Source organism: Ciconia boyciana, chromosome 4 (assembly GCF_034638445.1).
Source record: "Ciconia boyciana chromosome 4, ASM3463844v1, whole genome shotgun sequence".
NCBI lineage: Eukaryota > Metazoa > Chordata > Aves > Ciconiiformes > Ciconiidae > Ciconia > Ciconia boyciana.
Genome location: NC_132937.1, coordinates 64,406,756 through 64,433,612, shown reverse-complemented (window position 1 = coordinate 64,433,612; position 26,857 = coordinate 64,406,756). Strand labels below are relative to the sequence as shown.

The 26,857-nt window shown below is 33.6% G+C and overlaps 1 protein-coding gene across 1 annotated transcript in view; it reads left to right on the top strand.

Annotated features, from left to right (window-relative positions):
- Positions 1-26,857, top strand: part of CNTNAP4 (contactin associated protein family member 4) — a 237,999-nt gene that overhangs the window by 28,204 nt on the left and 182,938 nt on the right. Inside the window, exon 2 of the mRNA XM_072859037.1 lies at positions 13,398-13,508. Coding sequence (XP_072715138.1) covers positions 13,398-13,508 — 111 coding nt within the window. The remainder of the gene's footprint in view (positions 1-13,397; positions 13,509-26,857) is intronic.

Sequence of the window (26,857 nt, the reverse complement as noted above, 5' to 3'; positions counted from 1 at the left end):
ACTCTTTACTGTTCTTGGATTTTATCAATGCCTATTGGGCTTCACACCAAATATTGATTTGTTTTATTTTAAGGAGTAAATAATTGTTGAGGTATGTGTGAAAAATATATTTTAATTTAAGAGGAACTTCTCCTAACTAACTCTTAGAGAAATTCATTCCTATGTAGAGTGCTATACAGCACTTAAGCTGTTTATAGGGAATTAAATGATACATGGATAAACTTGTGTATAAAAGCAGATTTATCCATGCTGGATCTCCGTGCACAGCTGAAATTGCTAGGTTTTGTTCCTGTGAAGCCTGCAGGCTTTTTATGTGTGGAATCCACCATGGTATTTTATCATTAGCCATATTGTTGCAGAACATTTTCTCTTGGAAAACATGGAAAAGACATCAGTGGCTCAAATGGGGTGCACATATTTAAACTCATAGGAGAACATTCAATCATCTATATTTAATGGACAGCCAAAACCTGCAGGATATTTTACAGTGTGCTTAGGATGTATCATAGTGTAGGTCACCTTAAATTCACTCACACCCCAAACAGATTAAGTGGATAATTATAGTTAGGTGTTTTTATGTTCCCTAGTGAACTGATAAACACTAAATAACCCATCCAGTGCAAAAGACATTTATGGTGGCACACTCCAGTGTGTTACTCAGAGATTGGAAGGGGTTTTATCACTTTGGAGGAAGGAACTGTTTACTAGCTAGTAAAGTAGAGATGGCAGCTGGCCTAGCAAAGGGACATCTGGATATTTAAGAAAGCAGAACAAGGATTATTTTAGTTATGAAGAGTGGTCAGCTCAAGAACGGAATAGAAGGCAATGTGGGGGGAAAAATTAAGTCTTTCTGGATCCCTAGGAGACTTTGAAGATGAGCTTGCCTGTAAGAGCTAATGAAGTAGTCGAAGAGGGGCACCACAGCCCATTCATTCACAGAGGATCTCTCTCCAGCTGGTGTTTTCTGTGATAAACAGTTCTAAACAGGCAAGCCTTGAAATTATGTACACAGTCTGAAACAGTAACTATGCTGTACAAGGATCGAACAGCAAGGTAGTTGATTAAAAAAGTGAGAGACAAAGAGAAGTCTTTCTGATTAGTGTTAGTTGCCTGACTATGATGGCTCTCACTTTTTCATAGAAAAATTTTACAAACTTTTTTTTCCCCTTCTGCCTTAATTGAAAGTGAATTAAATGTGATTTAAAGTACCTGGATAAGAACAAGACATTCTTTATCTATGCATGTCATTTAGAACACTCTAGCAGGTATGTTAGCTTCCAAAATACTTCCAAAGCATGCAAAGGGTAATAGTGTGTGACTCCACTCCAGCTGAAGGGGCAGGTAGAAAAATGACACCAAAAAGGAAAGAGAAGTATGTTCCAGCAAAACATAATAATTGAGAAGGCACTGTAGCATGTAGTGGCATGCAATGAGGCATGCAAGCCTAAGCTTCAAGATTTGTAGGGAGTGTGTAACATTTCTGCTGTAAGTACTTGTACATAAATATTTTTTTTAAAAAAATTTAATTGTACCCATATATAATTTATTATAGATAAATACCAAAGTTATGTGCAGATATTGTCCCTATTTAAAATTTCCCATGCTCAGAGCACTTTTCATTTTCAGAAAATTGGTAAGTCTGCGCAGGCTTTTCGTTGAAATACAAAGATCTGTATATTTCTATATGTAACAGGCTTTTCTAGTTAATCTTCCTAAATTATTTTTAGTTTTTCATTGCATCTGTTTAATGAAGTCAGATTTCATCATGCATGCCAGTGAAATTGACAGTCTATTACATTGTTTACTACACATGATGATAGCAGATCTCAGTAGATCCCAATTATTAAAAAAAAAAGGTATCACTGTTCGCAGTCCATGCATGTCCATGCATTCCAAGAAGCTCATAATACCAGTTTATTCATTGCTGGCATTCACAAATTATAAAGTGATTAACAAATCTGTCAGTGAAAAGGAGTAGTATTTGGACTTTTATGAAGTGATAGTGAGAGTTTTTAATGGCAGAAACATACCTTAATAAAGATTTGAATATGATGTATAAAGACAAACTAGAGTAATAGTAAATGGGTTTGAGTTTAGTACAGGACTTCAAGGCAGGCTTTAGTATTCAGATCAATGGAACTTAAAACTTTCAATAATAATCTGAAAGATTAAGTGATATTAATTAGAAATCTATGATAAAAGGACTTCTAATATTATATGCTTGCGTAACTCTTAACCATGTGACATTGCTGTATAAGACTTTGATTAAAAGAATTACATTCTATGTCATTAATGTAGGACATCTTAAATTGAGTAAAAAAACTGGCTCAATGCCAGTCTCAAAATATGTGGCTGTAAATAAGGTGATATCAATAGATTGAGCTTTGGCTAGAAAGATGCCTCAGAGACAGGTACTTCATCCAGTCCTATTTTGTCAATGACATACACTAGGATAAAAATGACATAATAATTACAGATCATATAAATAATAATAATAAAAAAAGAGGTAGGTAGTCATTAGAGGGTGATCTGAATTGTCTATTTACGTATTCACAATACAAAACACCATGTTTCTTATTGAGATAAATGTAGATTGGGTAGTATGTGTGTACCTTTGGGATCTACCAAATCAGGTTATGCCCATTAAATCGGAAAGTATCCCAAGAAGTACTGATCTAAGAAATGCTTAAGAGGTTATAATGGAAAACTTCTTCAAAATGAGACCTATGTAATGCCATGGGCAAAGGTTTGACAAATACAATAGATGAAAGTAATTGAACAAAGGAAATAGTGAGCAGAAGTTGGGAATCAGTTTGCTTTCAGTGCACAGCAGTGACCTCTGCTACCGATTTCTGTGCTGGCAGCTTCCCTTCAAGAAAGATACCCAAATGCTGACTGGTCAAAGTAAGCCTGCAAAGTGATGCAGAGGCTGGAAAATAAGGCTCACAGAATAAGACTAAAGGAATTTGTCTTACTAAAGAATTGGAGAGGTGACTTGATTACCATCTGTATAAACTTGCACATGAAATAAAATAACTGATAGTGAAGACAGGAGATTTTTCCTTTGTATGGAGACAAGATAACAAGATCCAAAGGCTTAAACCAGAGCTAGACTTAAGATCTTATCTTTGAAATCTTATCTCTGAAAAAAGATATTATTTCTTAGCAGTAATGATATTTATAAAATTATGAAGAAAAAGGTGAATTTACAGCAGTGTAAAAACAATTAGACTGTGTGTGTGTGTGTGTACGTATGAATTATTGGCTTTCTGTTCTGTTTCTGGGATAACTTTTATAGTCTGTAAGTGGAGTCAATTTGGTATTGATCCTTTTAATCCTGAAATTAATAAGTGTATGCACTTTCTTGTTTCCTCTTTTTCTACAGCGCCATAACAAGGATTTTATCTGTACTGCCCTCAGCATTCTCAGACCTCTTGAGTTTAATTGCTTGTGCCAGATGCTTTCAAGCAGAGCAGAGCTAGCACTGTGCCTTTGGAGGTAATTGTCAGGGGCCAGAGTACAAGCTAACTAGTTCCCCTCCTGTCTTTGACCAAAGCATCAACGGATGTCGCTAGTGCCATGCCTAGTATTACATCACCTTGGAGCTTCCCTCTTGCTTTTTATGTTTCATGCAAATGAATTGCTCCTAAATTATATCTCTGTGATATCTGCCAGAAGGGTTTTGATGTTATTTTTCCTTCCTCTGAAGCCTCAGCTTAGGAAATGGAAGGCAAGTGCTTTGTAGTTGAAAAGATAACCAGAGTTGTTAAAATCTCATTAAACAACTGCAAGTGATATTGTCAGAGATGCTTTAAAAATTATCTTACTTTAGATGAGATGCAATGCCTGACAACAATTGTCTCAAAACCAGTGTGATGCAGAATGTCCCAGCTGCATTGTTCTCCTCATCAATAATTGTGTTTCCGGGGCTTGTGTACAGGAAGTTACTTGTGAGCTCTTACACTTCTCTTGCAAGGAAGTATTTTGCTATGCCAATATAGTGATAATAATAAAAAAGTAAATATTGATAAAAGGAGTAACATCATGAGGCTTTTACAGCTTAGACATTCTTATCTATAATCATTTTCCCCTAAACACCATTCCCTCTCCTTCCCCTCACGCTATTTAACAGCAAGTAGAGTTTTGTCCTGCAAGCATATTATAGATCTCTTAACATCTAACCAGATCTATAGATAAGAAACAACATGAATAACATGTTTCCAGTGACTGGGTTTTTAATTTAGTTTTACTAAATATGTAATCTTATATATAAATATAGAATTAAATATAATACCGTGTTTGTTGCAGTAAAAAGTTGGCTGGGAATCAGTGGTGGAGCACAGCTGTAGGACTCGAGCAGAAAGTGAAGTCGGGGGCATTCAGTGATGCAGCGTTTTGTCTGTGGGTGGAATCTCAGACAAATGCTACCCATTTGTAAAGATCTCCTTAGAGAGACTATGTAAAGTGATTAACATCCAGGAAAAGACAGTTCATAAAGTTTTGGTTCTAAGATGAATCTTACAAATGTAATTTCCTTTGATCTGAAAAAGCCTTAGTAAAAAAAAAAAAAAGTAAGTTGTGAGTTTCTCTTTTTATATGTATTATTTTTAGAGTGGGTAGTATCTTTCCAAACATGAAGAACTTTTTATTTGTGGTTTGTTTAAGATTGCTTTGTGTAGCATGATTATAAGGATGGCCGTCTCAGTGACAGTTGATGTGATTTACTTGAATATGACTTTCCTTCTCTTAATTTCATTGAAAGAGTCCTGGATTGATTTTTTTTTTTTTTAGGCACTAAATTATATTGCTTAATTCTCTCTGAAACACTTTGGTATAAATTTTGCCTTGAATAAAAAGGAAGTGCTCTTTTCTTTTCAGAGTTGAACTACAGGAAGTTTGTTTCTTGGGTGAAATGTAATACAATGCAAAACCTCTACCTTTGAGCAAAGTTTGATTTAATAAAATCAAAGTTAGAAGTATCATTGGAACAAACAAACAAACAATACCACCCCTCTTCTGTGTGAATTCTGTCTGCATCTGCTAGTTTAGGAGAAAGAAAAATGATTTCTATGTTCTTCTGGTAATAAGGCATTTGAAATACTCTGATTTTCGGTAAAGATGCTTTTACTGATCTCAAGAAAAATTTTACTAAACTCTGTTTATGTTATCCCAGCTGAAAAAAATTAAATATATAATGAAATATTCCAAATATTTAAAAAATTATGAGATAGCACAAAGACAGTGAAAATGTAATAATCCAATGAGAAAGTGTAAGATATTTCATGAGAAAGGACATTTCATGCTGTTAAAAAATTAGTTTTCAGACATTGCACACCTACATGGGAAAAAATGAATGCTGATAATAAAACTTACCTGTTCTTGATCAATATGAAATATTTTAATTCTAAATTGGAAGTAACTTTTTTTAGTTCACTTATTATATATAAATTCTGTTTTCTTCTCTCTAAAAATCTTGCCATTTTACTACCAAACATGCTTAAGATACTTTCAGCTTACATTACAAATTGCATTAGTCTTTCACAGCTTTTCACAGAACAAACCCATTATACTTACTGAATTAATTTTTTCACTCATGATTCTTATTAACATTTAATATATAACTACCTTTTAATACTAAAAACTTTAATACTAAAACCTGTGTTCTGTGTTGTCAAGATCCCCACCAAAACTCAATGGCAATAAAAAACACAATGAAAGATCTTTTAGTAGTAGAAACGTTAAGTAAACAATATTAGTTTGAGTTTATACAAGCAAAGACCCATAAGATCCCACAAATTTCAGATTCTGCTGATGTTTTAGAATGTGTTCTACTTAATCTTGCCAGTTTTGTCTTGTTTGATAAGAAATATGCTTTTAATTCAAAATAGACAAGATACTTACGTATTGAGTAGAAGGTATGCCCTTCTACTTTCTTGATTTGCTATAGGGTACACCTTGAACAAGCTGATCTAAAAACGTTACTGCAGCATATTTGTTTAATTAATAAATTTTGCTATATGTCTTTAAAGTGAATAAGAAGAGTGTAACAGAAAATGACCCATTTCTCCCATCTCCTCTCAGTTCTAATTTGTCCTGCTCTAATATTTTATTGAAACATATACTCTTTCCCCACTGAATTCACACATATAAAATGTAATTGGAATCTATAAAAAATACAGACTTGATCCAAAAATCATGGAACTTAATATAAGAACTTTTTTGGTTTCAAAGGGCACTAGGAATTAGGAGATAAGTTTTAGTGACAGGACTTCGCTTGCATTGGATCATAGACTGAAGGTCTCTAGAAAAGGCCAAGAGAATCGAGAGTTAACTCAGTCATTATCAATATGTCTTTAACGTCCACTAAGACAAAAGTTGTTTACTCTTGGCTGATTTCTGGGTACTAAGAACAAGGAAGTCCTTTATTTCACTCTGTCAAAACTAATTAGAAGAGTTCCCTGTGGTTTTCATGCTCTTTTTTCCTAAACTATGAAACAAAAGTGATTCATGAAGTCAGATAAAAATAAAAAGTAAAAATAAATAAATAAATAAAAACCTGAGGAAAGCTTAATTTCCAGCTATACAAACCATTCCAGCTATTGAAGGTTTATTGCAAGGAGTGAATCTTTGCAAATGTCTGTGTTTGGAGACAGAATTTTATATCTCTTCCAGTCCTTTATCATTAAATTCTGATCTAACTGCAGTCTTTATCTTCTTCCTTCTGGTCTGGCTTTTAAATTCTCTATGTTCAGTCATGAAAAGACTTTTGTGCCCCTGGAAAACAACAAGGTGGTCAGTGAGCACAGAGGAAATTTGGCTTTTTGTACTCACTTCCTGTTCTTGATTCCCTCCTTGGCATGAAATAACTGCAACTGTGAAATGAGGATGGCTCCTTGAAAGGAAGGAAATGTAGCGTTGCATGTTTTTTGTTCAGGTAAACATCACATGCCTGATGTGAATAGTATATTAGGAGCAATTGACTGCTAAGTGTCAGAATTCTGTGCTGAATTTGTGAAGCACAGTCTGCAAAGGCTAACAATTTTATCAGAAAACTAGAAGATTTTGTTTCAAATTCAAGAAAAGAATTAGCCCTGCCATGAAGGTTATCTCCTTGATAAATCATTCTTTACATTCACAGAGAAACTGTTACAAAAGCCTAAAGACTTTTCTTTTTTTATCTTGGGCAATCAGCTCCCCTCCTTGTCCCTCCACCCCCCTCCAAGAAATAGCTGAAATCTATTGATGAAAACTGAAGTTTAAACAAAAACAAAATAGAAATCAGCCTGGGCCAATCACCAGTAAAATTTAAACTTGAAGGGTTAACATTTTTCAAAGTACTAAACAGCTGAAAAGGGCTAGAAAGCCTCAGCAAAGCAAAGCACTGTGAGCTTCTATGGCTCCTATATGCAGCTGAAATGGAATATATGGAAATGCCTAAAAATATTCCACAAAATGAACTGAAGAGTGGGAAAGGGAAACACTAGTGGCTAAGAACTGCTTCAATGAGCTCATAGAGGCATGCATGAAACAGTGCAACTTTTCTAGTTAGTTGTTTGTAAACTCTTAGCTACAAACGGGCAGCAGTAGACTCAAGATGAAGTGCTTAGGCTCTTTGAACACAAATAGCTTGTACCTGGTCAGAAAACAAATGCAAAGGGAAGCATATAGCACAGCAGCACCCACAGGCCAGTTTCATATTAAGTGTCATTGCATATTGCATAGCTAGAAGGCCTGAAACTAACGTGATCTAATTGTCTGTAAATCTATCAACTTGACTTCTCCTCATTATTCTTATCCTCATTGATGAAGAGTTCACCATAATCGGGATCAGCATAATGGTCAATACCTCTCAGCAAAAGAAGGAGACAGGCACATCTCTTTTTATCTATGTCACATGAATCTCATTAAATTCAATGAATCTTTTGAAAATAATTACAAGCCTGCACATGAACTGAAGACTAAATTACCACAATTAACATATTTAAAGGTTCTATTAAGTAAAGTGAGATATGTGCTCACTCCTAGGGAAAATTAAATATCTTCTGTTGAAAACAGTAGATAGGCTTGAGGATATTTGGTCTTCACAGTAATAGGAAAAGGAATGCTTTGAAGTCAATGCTATGCTTTAACTGAATCACAGATTTAATAAATACCTATTGGAGGATAGTTTTTGTGGCACCTTTTTTTGAGGTTTTAGCAAGTACTAGTCCTGTTGATACAATATGATGTCTCTTATTTTTAAGAGCTTCACTCCTTTTCATGAAGTTTTTGATCACAGATATTAATTTATTCAAATCTGAATGTATTAATGGCAGCAAAGTTTCTCCTTCCTAAGCATTGCTGCTTCACCTGCATGGGAAAGATGAACATTAACAAACTTCTTAGAGACTCCCAGGGTTATTATTTCTTCTCTTCCACTAAGAATGCATTTCCATTTGTCCCTAGCTAGTCTACTTGTCTGATTTTAATTTGTGTATGCTCTTGTGTTGGGATGATTTAGTTTGAATTAAGATAAAGTGAATAAAGTGAATGTCTCAGTGTACTGAGGCATTGAATAAAGTGAATGTCTCAGTGTAATACATGTACTTTTTAGATAATTATGAACAGAATGCATGTCAAATTATAGAAACTAAGCACTGGACTCTGACATTTGCTTATTTGGAGAAAATTTACACTCAAATTGAAAAACGTGAAAATCTGTGAGTCTGTATTATGGACCTAGCAGAAAATTTAGATGACAAACAGTAGCCTGACTGTTACATTCAAACTAAAATCAGTGCCATACATTCTTGATGTTTGAAAAATAAAAAGGTCTGTGCCTGTAAATGACATTGTGGTTTTTTTCACTACATGGAAATGAAAATATACACTTATGCATCCTGGAGAAATAAACATCAGGTTGTCCCAGTATTCTACTATTTTTATTACTATTTTTATTTTTATTTTAACAAGCTGCTGCTTTGGTTGAAGACACAAAATTTATTTGATCAACCATAGTGTTATAAACATAACTGTGATAACTGTTTTACTACATGATATCCTTGAACTCCATCTGTTGTAGGTCATATGGCATGATCTATGTAAATTTTGGTACCACTGTATGAATAATTTCTTGGTTTACTCTGTATTTGTATAATGAGATAGTATTTGAAGCTGGAAGAGAAATGATAGGCATACTTTGTACATGCAACACTTACAGTCTTATTCCTATAAAATGCCTCAGTACTTTATAAATTTCATTACATCTACACTGGAATTATGGTATATGGAAAGGTATGCCTTATATAACTTGAATAACTTTTTTCGTTTGGTGATGAAACAGGTAATATATATTTGTTTATATATCCTTCCCCCCATTTGCACATTCTTGCCTTTTTTTTTTTTTTTACCAATTGCACTTCAGCTTTTCGCCTCTTATTCCCAGAGTAATGCCTGTCTGTCCTATTGAATACTACTCATTTCAGACATTGTTTTTTAAATAGCAACTATTACGGCTCATGTTAGTGTACTGCATTAGCCAACCCTACATTTCACAATTATTTCTCACTCTTCTCATTGTACAGTTACTGTACAATGACTCTGTAGGCCTGAACTTGATTTTATTCACCAAAAGGTCTCTACATCAGTGTCACACAATTAAATATATATTCTTTCCTTCACAAAGCCTTATTTGATATCAGATTTTTGTGCATATTAGAGAAACCTATGGTTTGTTTACATTTCTTGTATCCTTACCTATTCATGGAAAAATAAAAAAACATTTATCACAAAAATCTAATAAAAGCTATATGATGCATAGCTTTTAATTAAAATTCTTTGGTTTAAAACTCTTATTAGAATAGGCTACTGAAGTATTCATTTAGCCTGGAGGACCTATGTGAAATATTCCTAGAAAGTCCTAGATCGCCTTCAGCAATGAGATCTGTTCTATTGTACAGAGGAAGTGTGTCCAAGAGAAATGAAGAGCTGACCAGTAGCAAGTGGAAAAAGTCTGAATTCAAACAGTGTTTCATTGTGTAGTATGTCTTCCACTGTAGGTGAAACCATATAGAATTGTCATGCTGTACAGATTGTTTTCATCTGCTTTTATTAAATTGGAGAAACAAGTTGATACTGACCATCTGGTTCTTGCCAATTTCTACAAAGTGTTTTGGATTTAATTCTGGAATTCTTACTAAGTTTTGGGTTACATTGCACACTGTAAGCTGCTACAAGAACATGTTTTAAGCAACATGTGCTAAGCAACAAAAAATAAGTTGATATTGTTATTTTCCTGAAATAAAGCATAGCAGCTATTGTAAAATAAATGTATAATTATTCAGAATAGATCTACTTGCAATGCATTGCTCATTTCTCTTTATTCATTATTGTGTAAATGCAAAAAAACTGTATTGCGCTGTTGTATTTTGGATAATATCTTGTGTATATTCAACTGTTGATGTATCTTTCTATTACAAATTGAGATTGACATAAATTATTATAGGATAAATACTATATAAGTGCTCAATGAGTTCTTCCACAAAATCTCAAAGCAATATATGAGTTTCACAGATATATGTGTATTAGACCATCTAGGCAGAATAATGCAGTACCACTGATTCCTTTCTAACTTGTACATTAGGAGGAAAAAAGGCAAAAAGTGTAGTCAGCAGAAGCCAGTAATACAAAGACAGCTGTCTCATCCAGCCAGTGGAAAAGGGTTTTTTTCTTCTGAATTAAAAAGTTCTGAAGACTTGGACAGACCCAGGGGTGTTGTAAAAATAGTGTATCTTCTGTTGTTTATCTGCTAGTGCTTGTAAGTATTAATCACATGGTCTTATTCCTGGTGATTCATTTCATAACACATGCCACCCTTCTCCAGGAGAGCAAAGTTGAAAATAGGTATATGAAAGTGATGAGATGTTCTACTGCATCCAGCTCTGGAGTCCTCAGTACAGGAAAGACATGGACCTTTTGGAGCAGGTCCAGAGGAGGACCATAAAAATGATCAGAGGGATGGAACACCTCTCCTATGAGGAAAGGCTGAGCGAGTTGGGGTTGTTCAGCCTGGAGAAGAGAAGGCTCCAAGGAAACCTTATTTCAGCATATCAGTACTTAAAAGGAGCTTATAAGAAAGATGGGGACAGATATTTGAGTATGATCTGTTGTGATAGGACAAGGGGTAATGGTTTTAAACTAAAAAAGGATATATTTAGACTAGGTATAAGGAAGAAATTGTTTACAATGAGGGTGCTGAAACACAGGAACAGGTTGCCCAGAGAGGTGGTAGATGCCCCATCACTGGAAACATTCAAGGTCAGGTTGGATGGAGCTCTAAGCAACCTGATCTAGTTGAAGACGTCCCTGCTCATTGCTGGGGGGTTGGACTACATGACCTTTAAAGGTCCCTTCCAACCCAAACCGTTCTGTGATTCTGTGATTTTATGATTCTAGATCATGTACTTAGATTTGGGAGAAAATGCCTTTCTATTCTCTGCTTGTAAATTTCACCTTGGTATCTAGGCTTGCAATGTAGGCTTTGGCAGTAGAAAAAAAGATCAGCGGCACTTGCAGTGTTCCCTTGCATCAGCAGTGTAAGTAGCTGTCTATGTGAAACATGGCAGCATCATAGTCTTCTCTTTCTGGTGTAGTTTATGCCTAATAAGTTTTTTGTTTTTTTTTTTCTGTGCTGTAAAGAAACCTTTAACTAATGAGATAGATACATTTCTAAGACTTACCAGTGCAATGCGTTTGCTCATAAGATGAAAATTTGTTTCTCTTCATTTTTTCCTTCTTCTGTGCTTACCTATTGGACAATTTGTCCCAAGTAGCACAGCCTCTTTCACCATTCTAAATCTAATCTGTGGATAATGAAGTGAAAAATGAGCTTGTGGTTAGACAATAAAGAATAGTTATAAAATTTTGCAGTTTGTATTATAGACGGCTACAGCAGGAAATAAACTTATGAAAGTAAATAATTGTATTTGTTCCTTTGACATGGGTGAGGTAGTCCGAATTTGGTAGAAGTATGGTATATGTGAGCTTATCAAGAGCAATTAATTATTAACTTGTTTGTGGTGACTGGATATTATTTATGGGATTTGAGAGAACTTCTAACTGCAGCAGTCATGGTCAGTATCAGGCCTTCTCTTTAGGAAGAATTTTGCTTAAAGAACCAAAGGAACCAACTTTTTTTAAAAAATAATTTTTTATCAAAAAATCCCCTTGAGCCACTCATATAAAAGTCTTGCTGCTAATTAGAAATACTGATAATTATTCAGCAGAAACAGTTTATCACTGAGTCAGGAAAATATTTTTTATTGATTAATATTCATTATTTTGATACTGGAAATCTGGTAGGCAAACAGAAGGCTTAGAATAAGCAGGACTCACCTGTGGCTTGTCACTTACCAGTTGCATCCAGAGTATGTGTTTGTCCTAAAAAGAACCATTTCATAAAGACTAATAGTTTACATAATTTCCTCTCATTTTCCAAACAACAAGTGCCAGCACAGTATAGCTAGCGAAAGACTTCTTTACACTTCTTCTAGTGTTTTAAAGTCAGTCTTCTTTCAGCTAAAACTAGAACAGATATTGATTCTCAATTTATATTTTTCAAATTTAAATGGAGAATGAACACATGCCCTGTATAGTAATTGAGCTGGAGAGGCATTTAACATCCAAAGTATTGATTAACATTTGCTTGCTTACGCACCATTGATTGTGAACTGCAGTTGAGTCTTCTTATTCTGAAACACTCAGGTTTCATTCTGTATGACGTTAGGACTTGCATACTAATAACTGTGCGATAATGATTTTGTGCTGTGTCTTTATCAACACACATACCATTGGCAAAGCAAAAGATTTTCCATTTTGTCATTCTTACAGTGCTGAAAAGGGATGAGATTATTTTTTATTTCATTTGGTTCAGGGTTTTTTTTTTTTAAGAAATAGCTGTATTTAATGTGATTGCACATTAAATGTGATTGCACAGACCTGTGCTGGCCTAAGGAAAATAAAGAGCATGTGCTGATGTTGTAGCTTCATGCTACAACCAGGACTAGAATGTGTCAGTTGCCATCCATGTAAATGATAGTGAGTGAGCTGTGAACCATTTATCAGTATGATCTCAGAAGTTAGGTTAGAAGTGGGCAAATACAGCCAGTTGAAGAACATAATAAATTATACCCTGGTAGTCTCATGTAATATTGGGTAAAAAAAAAAAGGGGGGGGCAGGGGGGGAAGTGCTGCCTCAGTACTGATACTTTTGCATATAATATAGGAAGAGGAAATATTTAGAGGTGTGCTGCTTTCAGATACAGGGTTGATTCAGATATTTTTCTAGTGTTCTCTTTGGTTACAGTTCAGCTAAGTGGCGGTCGTTGTATTAACCTGAACATGATATTTTTCACTGGCAGATAATTGTGATGATCAGTTGGTGTCTGCTTTGCCTCAGTCTTCATTCAGCAGTTCATCAGAGCTGTCTAGCAGTCACAGCCCAGGATTTGCAAGGCTTAATCGAAGAGAGGGTGAGTGCATTTTCTTGGTTGATTGATGTTATTTTTTTTTACAATATTTTAAAGCATTTTTGTACCTGTGCACAATGTTGAAATGATACATAGCATATTCTGCGTTATTTGGGCTGGAGAGAGTTACGTTTGTTGTTTTAAGGGGAATGGGAGGGTAAAACAGTCTCAAAGAATTCACTTTGCTGTGTACACTATGGTTTTTTGTGGTAAAATTACACGTTCAGACACTGGTGAAAGTTTTATTAATTTTAGCGTAAAGGATTCATCCTGACTGAAACCAAAATCTTCATGTGATTTTCCAGCATAAAGTGTAGACAGCTTTGAACATATATTTGTGCCTACTCCTAAATCAAAATTTAAATTAATTTTGTTTCTTAACAAGACAATAATAATGTAAATAAATAATCTCTTTTCTCTTAGAGGATGAAGAAGTGCAAACATATGAATATCATTGTATGTCATTCTCTAAGGAAATAAGGGTAAATGCAGATTCCATTTGGAAAGACAGGACCAGATATTCAGGAAATATTTTTGAGTAACTGTTTTCTCTTTTTCCTGGCAGTCTAAAATCTTGATTATTGTAATTTATTTCTTCACTGAGCCTAGTATTTTATTATGCTTATTCACTGACACTGTGGCAAACTACATAACTGGCATATGGTCCAAATTTTTACTAAAGTGAAGGAAACTTGCCTGTTAGGTTATTAGTTATGTTATACCTCTACATAAATCTTCTGAAAGCTCTGTGTCATTTCTAATTTTCTTTGATATAGTAATTAAACATACATTTTCAGTCTTTTTGGTCAGTTATAGGACACTTCCTTTAGTGACATGCAATTAAACTTTGATAGCATTCTTATTTTTGTCTTTTCTGACATGTGGCTAAAAGGTTTAAACACTTGGGTATACGTTCAGAAGATCTGGAGATTACCCATTTTAGCTGAAGTTTAGTTGGTAACTCAAATCTTACATTTTGTGTCAAGGATACTGTAGGAATGAGAAAGGATGGATTTCTTTTAATTACTGTAAACATGTTTTCTGTTCCTAATGAGAACAGTCTCATTAAACTTTCTGTGTGAAGGACATCTATTCTGAAGCTTTTTGACAGTATCTGTTAGGTTATATAAAATCTATCAAAAAAAATTAATTTAATCTGTCAAGACATATCACATTAGACTTTGTGCTGTGTTTGTGGCCTATTTGTAATAAGTAATTATGTTCAAAAGTCATGTTAAAATATACATGTAAGTACATTGAATATTAAAAAGAGAAAAATTAACTTTGAAATACAGAGAAATCTCAGTTGTCAGCCTCATTAGGCAAGTATCCAGGACCTCAGTCATTCCTGTTAATAACATACTTAAGGCAATTTTTCTTCTTTTGTCCCTGAGTATATCAGCAAGGTTCTTGGTCTTAACATCGCAGTGCTAATGCTAAGGAGGAATAAATATCTTTAGGAAGGATTTTATTAAAATGTGGCAATATAGTGTTATTGGTAAATAAAATCCCTCTTGTTGACATACCTAAAAATAATACTCTGTTTTAAAATTATGGTTTTAAAAACAGATAAAGTCTGAATTGAAATGAAATCAGTTTAGCTATCCAAGAGCATATGTTACTGTTTCAAATCATCTGTCTGGTGTTTGTAAACCAGCCATGATCCACAGGGTATTCTAAGCTCAAGGAAGTTATGAAGCTCAACTTCCCACCCATTGGTGAGCTGTCTGACAACATGAGCAGGCAGTGGCTGGAGCTGCTACATGAGCTTATGGAAGAAGGAGCTTCTATGGACACTGACTTCTGTTTAATTATTACCCATGAGGAAGCAAGAAAGAAACTGATTCAGAGGTGCAATCCTGCGAGACCTCACTGAAATGTTGTGTCTGAGGTCACAATCTAATCTTAATAATTCAGCATTAATTCAGGCAATGAGAACCATGCTGGTTATTTAGAACCATTCAAATACATCCAGTTCCCCTCATATATTTAATTATTATATTTTATATTAATGTATATAATTGATAAGTATGTAAATTAAATCTTAAGAATACTTTGCACTGTCAAAAGCATTTCCATTCTTGGATCTCCATGATTTACTGGAACATTTGTTGTGTACTGATAGAAGGAATATCCCAATCTATTTCATTAACCTAGTGTACAAATTTGATAACATGAACTGCTATTTTGAATGAAGTTGTGATATTAAAGAAAATTATATATTGTGGAAGGACTTGCCTTAATTTGAAGTAATATGTGCTCTTAGAATCTTAACTAACACATGAGTTCTCATCAAAGAGTATATTGGTCTTCCCAAAAATGTACATTTAAACATTTTTTCCATTTGGCTCTTTTCGTGTGCTATGAAGTTGTTTGTACTATGTTAGCATATATTTTTTAGATTTATCATTTACTTCACATTTCCCTGTAGTGTGGGCACACATTAAAAATGCTCATAGCTTTACACCTGGTATCTTTCCATCTCATGTAGATACAAAGCAGCAGGTTGCTTAATTAGAAGATTGCTAGCTCTCTACCTTGTCATTCCACGTACCTCAGGTTCACACTACTCAACAGGGTACAGATTTGAATGTCTTACTCATTTGTCATGTTCAAATATTTTGTTGGTTTAATAACTTATGACCAAACTGTTTGGTTAGGTACCTTTTGGTTCATTCAGATATAATTCTAAAGAACTGTGTAGATGAGGTGAGATGAAAAATTTCTTCAGTCTTCAATAAATTAATCTTAAATAAATTAGTCTTAACTTATGTTTTCTTTTTTTCAGTGAGAGTAGAGACTCATACTTGTTATAGAACAACGAGTAGCTTTTCTGTACTGAATCTGTATTTAACCCTTTTCTGTGAATTTTCAAGGGAAAACCTGACTGCATTTGTAGGTGTATATAAATGAAAGTTTTATTTGGGTGGAACAAAGTGAGTCATTATACATAGGTGGTTATAAACAAATGGGTTTAGTTACACAAAAAATGATTGTTAAACTATATAGACTGGAAAAAAAGATCTGTTATTAGGAGAATATGACTTGGATTGCTGTGATGTCAGTGATCTCATGGAAGCAATAAGCACATCATTACAGTTTCAAAATAAATTGTCTGATAATTGTAAATGGGTTTGCCTTTAATATACATAATTGTCTACTTTGAATAAAACCAAATCATTCATTCGCCCAAGTTAGTGTTTGGGAGTGATTGTGACCTTCTAACATTTAATTTAGACATGCAGATTATGTCTGCTAGTCCAAAAACCATCTTGGTTTTTAAGATGCCAAAATTAGGGGAAATTGAACACAATTTAGACAGGAAAAAATACAGTGTTTTTACACAGATTACTTAGGAGTCAAATTGTTGTCATTCATCAATAAAGAAATAAAACATATATGCATATAAACCTACACTGTTTCAATTGGCAAAGAAAAGGTAGAAATTAGCAGGAAGTTTATCAGGAATGTGGGAAGTTGCACTGAGGGAGAGAATAGTTCTTTAACCATATATCTTTGTGTTTACTAAATGTAGAAAATTAATAGGAAAAGTTAAAGGTATTGAGGAGAGAACTCTATAGTTCAAAAAAAGTACAGCATGGAGTTTAAAAGAAGAAATAATAAAAATGGTCACAGCAGAGACAGATTAGTAAAAAAGCTAACTGCGATTATGTTTCAGCTCTCTGTAAAGGAAAAGGATAATGTGGCTGAACTACATGATGATAAAGTTTTTTCAGTCCATTAGCAACTAAGGAAAGTGATAACAACTAGGAGTAACTTTTAAAAAGTTCTTCTAACTTTTAATTATTATGAGTGCATTGGTTTCCTGAAGCTTTGCAAATATTCAATATTCAATACACACAGCCAATGAATACTCCCGCTCACTGCTTAAGTAGTTACTCTGACATCAGCTCTGCTTGCAATAATGGAAAAGTAGATAGAAGAGTCAAGTAACAAGAATTAAGTAAAAAACCCAAACACTAATAGCAGTCAAATATTTTAAATGGAAAAATAGATCTTATAAAACTTTGATTTAATTATTTGAGGTTAGTAGATATAAATGCAGGGATTTAATATATGAGGAATTTGACTTTTGGCCTAATGTTGTATGACTTTCTAATTTTAAATATTAGCACAATATCAATACAGTTCAAATTAAGTGGATTAAGATCTAGCTGGTTGATCTCAAAAAGCACTTAATATTACTGTATAAAGATGTTTCCACAGAAGTTTAGAGAAAACGCTAAGGCTAGCTCTGTTCAATACTTTCGTTGATTATACACAAGTAAACACAAATCATTTATGATGAAATGAGTAAATAACATGAAGATTGGTGGAATAGTGAATAATCATGGCAAAGCAATTATGAAGAGATATGGTAATCAATTTACCTACTGAAATAAGCACTTTAACAGGGTGAGTTATAAAGTGTTTAGAAAGAACGGAGGACATACTTCTCAAACAGGAATTGTATCCTACAAAGTTGTGACTCTGAAATTAATCTGGGAGTTGAGATGAATTAGCAATGCACTATTAGCATGTTCTCTAGCAAAAAGAAGTCATGAAACTTTTGTATATACAAACAGAAGAAAGGAGTTCTTACTGTCCATATAGCTATATACTTTACCACTGAACTGTGTTGTAAAATTCTGGATCCTGAAAGGCTTGTTAAAAAACTAGGCTGGTTTTCTATGCTGGTTCCACCACTGTGAATAGGTGATACAAAAAAAATGTTTAGGGGAGGTACTTTTTTTTAATGTATCTTTCCACATGAGGCTAAAAGAAACAAAAGGGGGAAAAAACCCAACCCCCAAAAAACAAACAAGAGAAGAAACAAAGAACATCCTGGTAAAGCTCTCAAATCTGAAAAAGGCTTGAAAAAGCCAGGTGGGGACAGAAGCATTTAAGGATTTGTATGTTTTAGAAGTAAAGTAGTCACTTGGTCCAAGGGGAGTCCTTTTTTTTTTTTCATAATATAGATAGGTAACACACGCTTCTTTACAGGCAGAAATGAGGTATCACAAAAGAAGGGAAAAAATGGCCAGCATGCAGAGCATGCCTACTAGGACTACTGATAGGTACCAATATGTAACCTGAGCCACCAAGGATGTGCCTCTGTCCACTGTTTGCCAATAATTTTCATGATGAGTAGTCAGCTGAAGTTTGGCACTACAGAAAGTTTACACTATCTGCAAATATAGAAGGTTTCTTGGCATATTATCTCCCAACCATGATCTGTGGAAGAGCGCTCTGCCAGACAGGGAGAAGGTTGTGTCATTGTTGAGGTCAGAGTCTTCTGGTTTTGTCTGCAGTAGGATCAGTATTCCATGTTGGTTGTACATACACAAAGCCCTCTCATTCACCATTCCAATCCTACTGGAAAAGATTTATTAATGGGACTGTGAACCATTATACCCAAGAATGCAGGCCTTCTTTTGAAAAATGAACTTTTGCAACTTTACAGGTAAAAAATTTAGAAGCCATTTGCTCTACAAGAGTACACTTACCCATGGAAGAACTTTGATATTTGGGCAGCTAAATGAGCTGGACAGAGATTTGGCTGTGATCACCTTGCCCCATATTCACATGCAATTACTTGATTAGAATAGCACAGAAGAAAATTGAATATAGAAGTTGTTAAGTAGCCAAAAAAATCTGGCTTACAGCTTTCTCTTTCCCTGAAGTAGGAAGAAACCCATGTATTTTAATTATGCTGTCAGCTTACATAGCCAGATTTTCAGAAGCGGCCTGAAAACTTGAATGTGTTAACAACTACCAGATCCGTTTTTTCTCTGGTGTGTATAAAGAGCTTCTTTGCCTTTTTCATTAATCTTTACCGTACCATTTCACTGAATATCAAATACACCTTATTGCACTTTTTTAGTACAAAGAGCATTTAAAGGGTAGTTTATTCAATATGGTACTGTAAGCTCCATCTTTTTTTTTTTTTTGTATAAAACACTATAGTTTAATCACTTTTTGAGAACTCACACTGAGTAGGTCAAAATGGATAAATGAATTCTACCTATCAGTAGTTAAAGAAAACATCAAGGAAACAGTTAAAGAAAAAAGAACATTTCTCACACAATGAGAAGAAAGGTCTCTTTTTAGCAATTTTCTTTTTTTTTTTAAGAAACAATTTAACCTGCATAATCTAGTTCTAAGAATTAAAATAAAAAAGCAGACAAATTAAAAAAATGAATAGCAGTTAGGTTTGTTAGTGACCAAAAATTAATTAGAAAGAGCTTACTCCCTCCATTTCATTAGTATGCAAATAAAATTCATTAAGGCTGATATTTTGCTTTAGTACAAGCAATAAGAAAACAAAGCTGGAATGAAAAAATCCAATCTGATGGTAATCATTGTGCTTTTATAAATTAACAGCAAATCTAAGTTGATCCAGCTAACATAATGGCTTAGATTTTCATCACTTACCTGACTTCAGTAGGTGTGTCAGGAAAAAGGCAAAAGTGACAATCTAAATCTTTTATTTTTAAACTAGATGAAATAAGCAGTGGCTACAGTGACTTACGCATAAAAGACCAGATGATGCGTACTGCTGTATTGTTAGTGAAATTCTTCTACCATTCAGTTTTTGAGGAAGAAATCATAGATTCTTTTTTTTTCTTTAACTACTGCAATAATTAGGGCTTTCAGTGAGAACATTGACATCAATCTCTCAGCATAATAATTACGAAATTGTTTTTACTATCATTGTGCAGCTTCACTTCTTCTATAGAAAATGTTTTTAACACCTGTTTTAAGAAAATATATGGGCACATATGAAAGTTGTATATGGTATTGTAGGTGCACTACAAGTTTTAAGAAATTACCAAGTTTATAACAGCTTCAGTGAAGGCAGGATTTGAAGCAGTAGTATTTCATTACTGTCTGAAGTGAAATTTATGCTGGTTTTGTTTTGCTTTGTTTTGGGTTTGTGTGTGCGTGTGTGGTGTGATTTTGATATTGCAAAAGGGTGTATGGGAGAAAAAGAAAAAGACAGAAAGAAAGAGACAAAGAAAGATAAAAAGAAAAAAAGAAAAAGAGAGAAAGAAAGAAAGAAAGAGAGAAGGGGAAAGAAAGAAAAAGAGAGAGAAAGAGAAATAAAAAGAAAGAAAAAGAAAGAAAGAAAGAAAAGGGAAGAAAGGAAGGAAGGAAGAAAGAAAGAAAGAAAAAGAAAGAAAGAGAAAGAAAGAAAGAAAGAAAGAAAGAAAATTACTCCTAAGCAGAGTAAGTAAATAGGATAAAATATTTACAAATATTTTAGGTATTTACAGAGCATTGTGCTTTCATGAACATTTATGAGGAGTTAGGAATATTCATACAGTTATTTCCAGAAACTGAATTCCAGCTTTGTCGTCAAAATTAATTCAAGCATAAGAAAGCATAACAAAAGGTTTCAAGCAGAGTTATTTCATGTGTGAGAACATCTGTGGAATAGCAAATTCAAATTATGGTGAAATGCACAGAAGAAGCAAGGAAATGGTAATAAGGGTATTTCATTGTTGAAATTGTTTGTGACTGTTTTTCTACCTGAAATATAGCTATGGGAATAGAAAAAAGTGAGAACAATTTTTGCAAAAAGTTGCATAGAACTACAATATTCAAATACTCTTAGAAGCAAACTTGATGGGCTGAGAGCAAGATCAAATAAAAATTTACTTCAGAAATCAAATTTGCTACAACTCATGTATGCTATCACCTTTGTTAATATAATAAAAAGTAAAAATCTTGATCTATCCATATTGATGTTTTGAGTTTAGATAGTTTTAAATAACATATTTTTGAAATCTTAGATAAAGGCTGAATTTTGTCCAAAATTTGAATAAATATTATGTCTTTTAGAGAGTCATAATAGAGTTTGACTCCCAAGCCTGCTTTCCAGTAATAAATAATTTAAGATCATACCTCCTTTAATATTTTGAGGGATGGAAAAATAGATCATAAGTGCTGATGCATCTGATTTTTCCTCAAATTTTTCCTTGCATGTTCAAAGCAGAGGAGTGGTTGGATTTTTTTGATGACAAATCAAAAGCATTCAAAAGCATTCACCTATTCCTAGGTGGGCCAAGATCAGAGATTTTGGACAATTTCCTAAATTAAAAAAGGGTAGGAAATTTTCCATATGATGTAATCTTGACTAATTTCAGTTGTAATGCAAAACAAATTTGAATGTCTTAAATTCCAATTTTTTAAGTATTCTTACATTTTTCAATTCAAAGGAAAATAATACAAAAATACAAAGTGTTCTTCCTGCCACACCTCTACAAAAGGCTCAGAGACTTTTAATTTGACAAAGGATCTATCTCTTGCCATCTCCTTTAAAATATTTTTCCTTACCCCATTAGTGCTCAATTTGCTGGCATACGGGATGTACTTTTCTGTATTATGATCCTACTCATACTGCCATTGCACTGGGACAGTACTGCCATACCTACTCGGCTGGATGGAGAGCTCAGAATTCCTAGGCTAAATTAATCTCAAAACCTTACAAAACAGTGGCATTCTCATGAATATTTTAGTCACTATTTCCCTCAGTGTCAGATAGGCAGGTAATTCTACTAAATACTATCATAACCTTTATAATATTATGTTACATTTATTATATTACTTTCTAATCTACATCTTTAGACATCTTAAAGATGCAGAAAATCCTATACTAAGCCACTTCAGAAAATAGTATGTAACAGCTGAAAGTAAATTAGACACTCATGAAACATATGTCTCAGGGAAGTAACAGACTCATGTTAAATTGACTAGTATCTAAAGTCGGACTACCTGGTGGAAAGTAACTTTGATTTGACTGTCTCATCTTTTTGCTATACAAGTGAATAAAAATAAAGTACCCATTAAAGGGATTTTATTTTTAAAATTTTAAATCCAATATCAAATATAGATGTAATATTAAATAATAGCTTAAATACACAGATATATTAGATAATGGCATTGGGTATGCAAAATGCATATTTATGTTTTCATTCACTTTTTAAACTTTCTGTCACAATCTGGTCCTGCTCAGGAGATAAATAACTAAGGAGAGTTTTTGAAGTGAAATTGACAATGAAATCCTATTACTTAGCAGTTTTCAATAAATTTCATTGGTCTCCAGGCAAACTCAATAACAGCAGTCTCTGTCTAACAGTCATATATCCTTTTGTTTTTCTTCCAAAACAGAAATAATGTATTTTCTATATGAATAATTTTCAGTTACAAGCTGCTGTATGTACAGAGTTAGGCAGAGAAATTAGTTAGATCATGAAAATTAGTGTAAAATAAAAGCATTACATTATATTTGCTACTATATTTCCTTTAGATTTCCAATGAACAATGAAATCTAGCTATAGTTCCTCAATCAATTTTGCTGTTGTCTGGGAGCTTGACTGATAACCAGACAAGTTGTAATAAATTATTTGAATGTAGTGAATGGAAAGAGAGTATAACAAAGGTTTCAGCTCTACAGAACAGCAAATAACAGCACATGAATGTCCTTGTCCATGTTGGAATTAATTCCATTCATTGCTCCTGATATAAATATCACCCAAAACTGCTATGGTGCAGCTTTGACCAGCTAAGCTTGCAAGATAGACGTGTAGACTTGACTTTATGATTTTTCTTCACCCGCAGTGGAGTTGTTCCCAAAACTCTTCCCAGTAACTGAAATGAGCAGAAAAAGGTCAAGTAGCTCCATGAGCAGGATTATTGATGTACAAACAGAAGTGATAATGTACTTTCAGGGTTTTTTTAAGCTAGTTAAATTGGCATGATGGTAGATAGTGAGGTAGAGTTAAGTAGAATTGATTTGGATGGAAACAGTAGAACTTTTTATGAAGATTTTTTTTTACTCCTTCATAGAAGTAGCCTTTTTAGAGATTTTTCTGCCTGCTACTTTATTTTTCTCTGTCATTATTTAACAAAAATAAGAATTCTCTTATAACTTTAGTAATACAAAGTTCAGTATTATGCATTTTATATATTAATGTCATTTAGGAATCAATAGATTGTAATACATCTTAAAGTTAATATTCATGTCATTTACAGGATCAAAGGTATTTCCATTAGTTATTTTCTACAGTTAAATAATTTATGAGCATATGGATACTCCACAAAGCCTTCACCTGTGTGTTCTCTTTATTTTTTCTCACCTTTTAAACAAAGGACAAAAAAGAATCTAAAATTTCCATAAAGAACATGGCATGTCAGCTGCTTTATACGATTTTGTAGTTTTTACAGTCCTCCTTCAATTTTAAACATGAGGGACCTAAATTGCAGTGTCATGAAGATTCTAGAATTTAAATAATTTATTTAATATGCTTTCATTTGTTGTCGTCTCTTCCTAGTGTCACATTGGTACTTGGTACCAGTTAGCACCAAATATAAACTTGGCCTTTGCTTCCTATCTTGTAAATTATAGCTCATGAACTATGTTAAATGAAAGTAAAAGGTCATCAGTAAATTAAGCTGCTCAGTCTTCAGTAGCTCAGGGTAAAAAAAATCTCTTCCTTTATATAGTATGTGAATTTATCTAGGCTATCAGCACTACTGCTTTTTTGTTCCTCTTAAGAATAATTCACATTACAGTTTTTTGTTGTTTCAGGGTGGGGTTTTTTGTGGATCTTTTTGATTGTTGTTTTTTGGGGGGAGGGGGGCGGGTAGAAAGGCCTTCCTTTCCTATCAATAAAAAAAAAAGTTGTTCTTCATTTTATACAGTCATTTATTCTACATATTAACCTGTTTTTCATTCTGCTTTTGACAACTGAAATACAGTTGTGCATTAAGCTCATCATGACTATGTCTAGAAAGCAAATAAAGGGTCCACTATTTACATTTATGCACAAGTCTCAGTTCAGCCTTTTTTGTAAGGGATGGTTTGGAGGAGGTTTTAGTGTCTAACATGTAAGCATTGCAGGAATGGAGTGATAGCCTCTGCAAAAGTCAACTCTGCAAATACTCTGAGGTCAGAAACTGAGTGTTTATAGTAAATTTATCATACCTTCTGGCTGATGTAGTCTCTAATCCTTCAGCAGAGAATTAACTTGAATCTAGTGGTGTGTGTATCAGAGATACTTGTGCATCACTGCACACCAAGGTTGCTGTCTGCCTGAAGCATGAGTGGATTGCAGGATGTCTCACTCATAGATTATCCCCTGTACCATTTGCATGACAACATAAAGAGATCATTGCTAAATAGTCTGACCTGCAAAGAAACAGGAAAAAAAATACATTTAGGGATTCATAGTATTCCTACATTGTTATGAACAAATTTCATAAAGACATTGCCAAAAATGATAATTTGAAATAAATTGTTTTGGGACAGAAGATAAGCAGAGAGAAATGTAACCCTAAATAATCCTGTTTGAGGGAGTAGTTGTAAACAAAAATCCAAAATAAAAATCCAAAATAAAAATAAAAATTATAAAATTGTTACCTACATTAACAAATCCAACTCAGGCGAGGTTATCCATTGCATTCAAACCTAATTAGTCATTCTGAGAATAACATAAGAACCTGAAAATTCAATAGGAATCCTCAAGACTCTTTAAGGTTTGAAATCCAAAACAGAATTTTGAGTCCATTACTCAAGAATTTTATGAAAAATAATTTTTAAAAAAGGCAAGGAGAAACTAGTACTAACTAAATCTCCATGAAAGATGAGAAGGACTTAGTTAAGACCATTTGCATCCTTGCCAGACAAATGTTTTTACTGCAAGGTTTATTCTTTCAAAAAGGAATCTGAAGACTGAAAAAATATATTTTACTCAATAGTGGCCAAGAATGCTGGGTATTATAATAAAACAAGTATCTTTACCCACTTTATCAACATTTATTTTTTGTTGATAAATTGAAATGGTGTCTTACTTTAAAACTTCTCAACTGTAACAAAATATATGCAGTACTGAACATCCTGCAAGTGTGAGCAGTATACTACAAGTATAGCTAATACAATTTTGAAATGCAGAAGGAGTTTTAAGTAGATAATTAGTGTCATTGATCAGGCATTGATTTAAAAATATCCACAGCTGAGATCTCCGGTATTGCCAGTTGCACGAAGAGAGGCACAAGGGTGGGAACTTTAACACAAGCACAGTCCAGAACCCTCTGATGTGAATAAAGCTTTAAGCATTGTTTCTGATGATAGTTGTTTAATTTCAATAATAATGTGAAATCCCATTGAAAATTCTGAATTTTTAAAAGGGCATGCTGAAGAATAATTGTAATAATTTAATAAAAATATATGAACAAGTGTATAAAATAGACTTCATCCAAATCTATTCTGCGTTATAGTTTATTTGTGTTGTTTTGTGAGCGATGAGCAAAAGTTGTGCTCATTATTTTTAGAAATAAAGCAGCCACAGTCTGCCTTTGATATTAAATACTTGAGCTATAGAAAGATGGATGTCTTTCTAACAGGAAAGCAAAAAGGTCTATTGTTTCTAAAGTGTAAATTGTCAAAAACAGACTGGCAGGAGCTTATTGATAAATCAGTTTTCAGACAGCTGTTGGTATTTCAACTTCTAACATTTTAAATGGGATTAAGCTGCATCATGTGAAAGGGTACCTGATTTCTAAATATAGAATGAAGGGATGAAGTGGGATCTCCACTTTGGCTGTTGTTGAGATGGATAAATAGATTTACATCTGGCAAGCGTAACCCTTTGTTTGAGGTTATTGTATGTCTGTACTTCTGAAAGAGGATAGTTGCAGTTTAAGGAAATTTATAAAATAATTGAATTTTTAGTTAAGCGCAAAACCAAAAAAAGGGCAAAAAGTGAACTGTAGTCAAGTATGGATTCATCCTAAATTCAGGTGCTTAAATATTGTAAAAGTATCCTAAATCAAACCAAATTCAGGACTCATTAGATATGAGAAAGAACTGGAAAACATCACTATTTTTTGGAAATAATTGTATTTTTTCTCATTTTGTTACAGCTCTTTTTCCACAAAAGATTTTTCACAAGATATTCAGCAGATCATTTGCATGTTTTTCAATGTATCTTTACAATATTTTATATGCAAAAGCTTCAAGACATCTTATAAACATGTTTTGATTAATGAGCCATCAGAGTTTAAATAGACATTTTAGCTTCATTAATCATAATAATTCTGGGCAATGTATGCAGTGTTGTTTTGTTTAGTCCTTTGTTAAGATACTGTTTTATATCTCTAGGTCTTCAGTGTCTTCCCACAAATAACCACCTTGTTAACTGCAGAATATCCTTTTGATTTTTTGCTATATAAATGTGGGACACATTACATTGCTAAAAAGAGTATTGCATTCTGAAGTGACCACTAGTTGGCAAAAGAGACACCTCTTCCCCTTTAGAAACTAATTGCTCCTGAATGAAACAGGTACT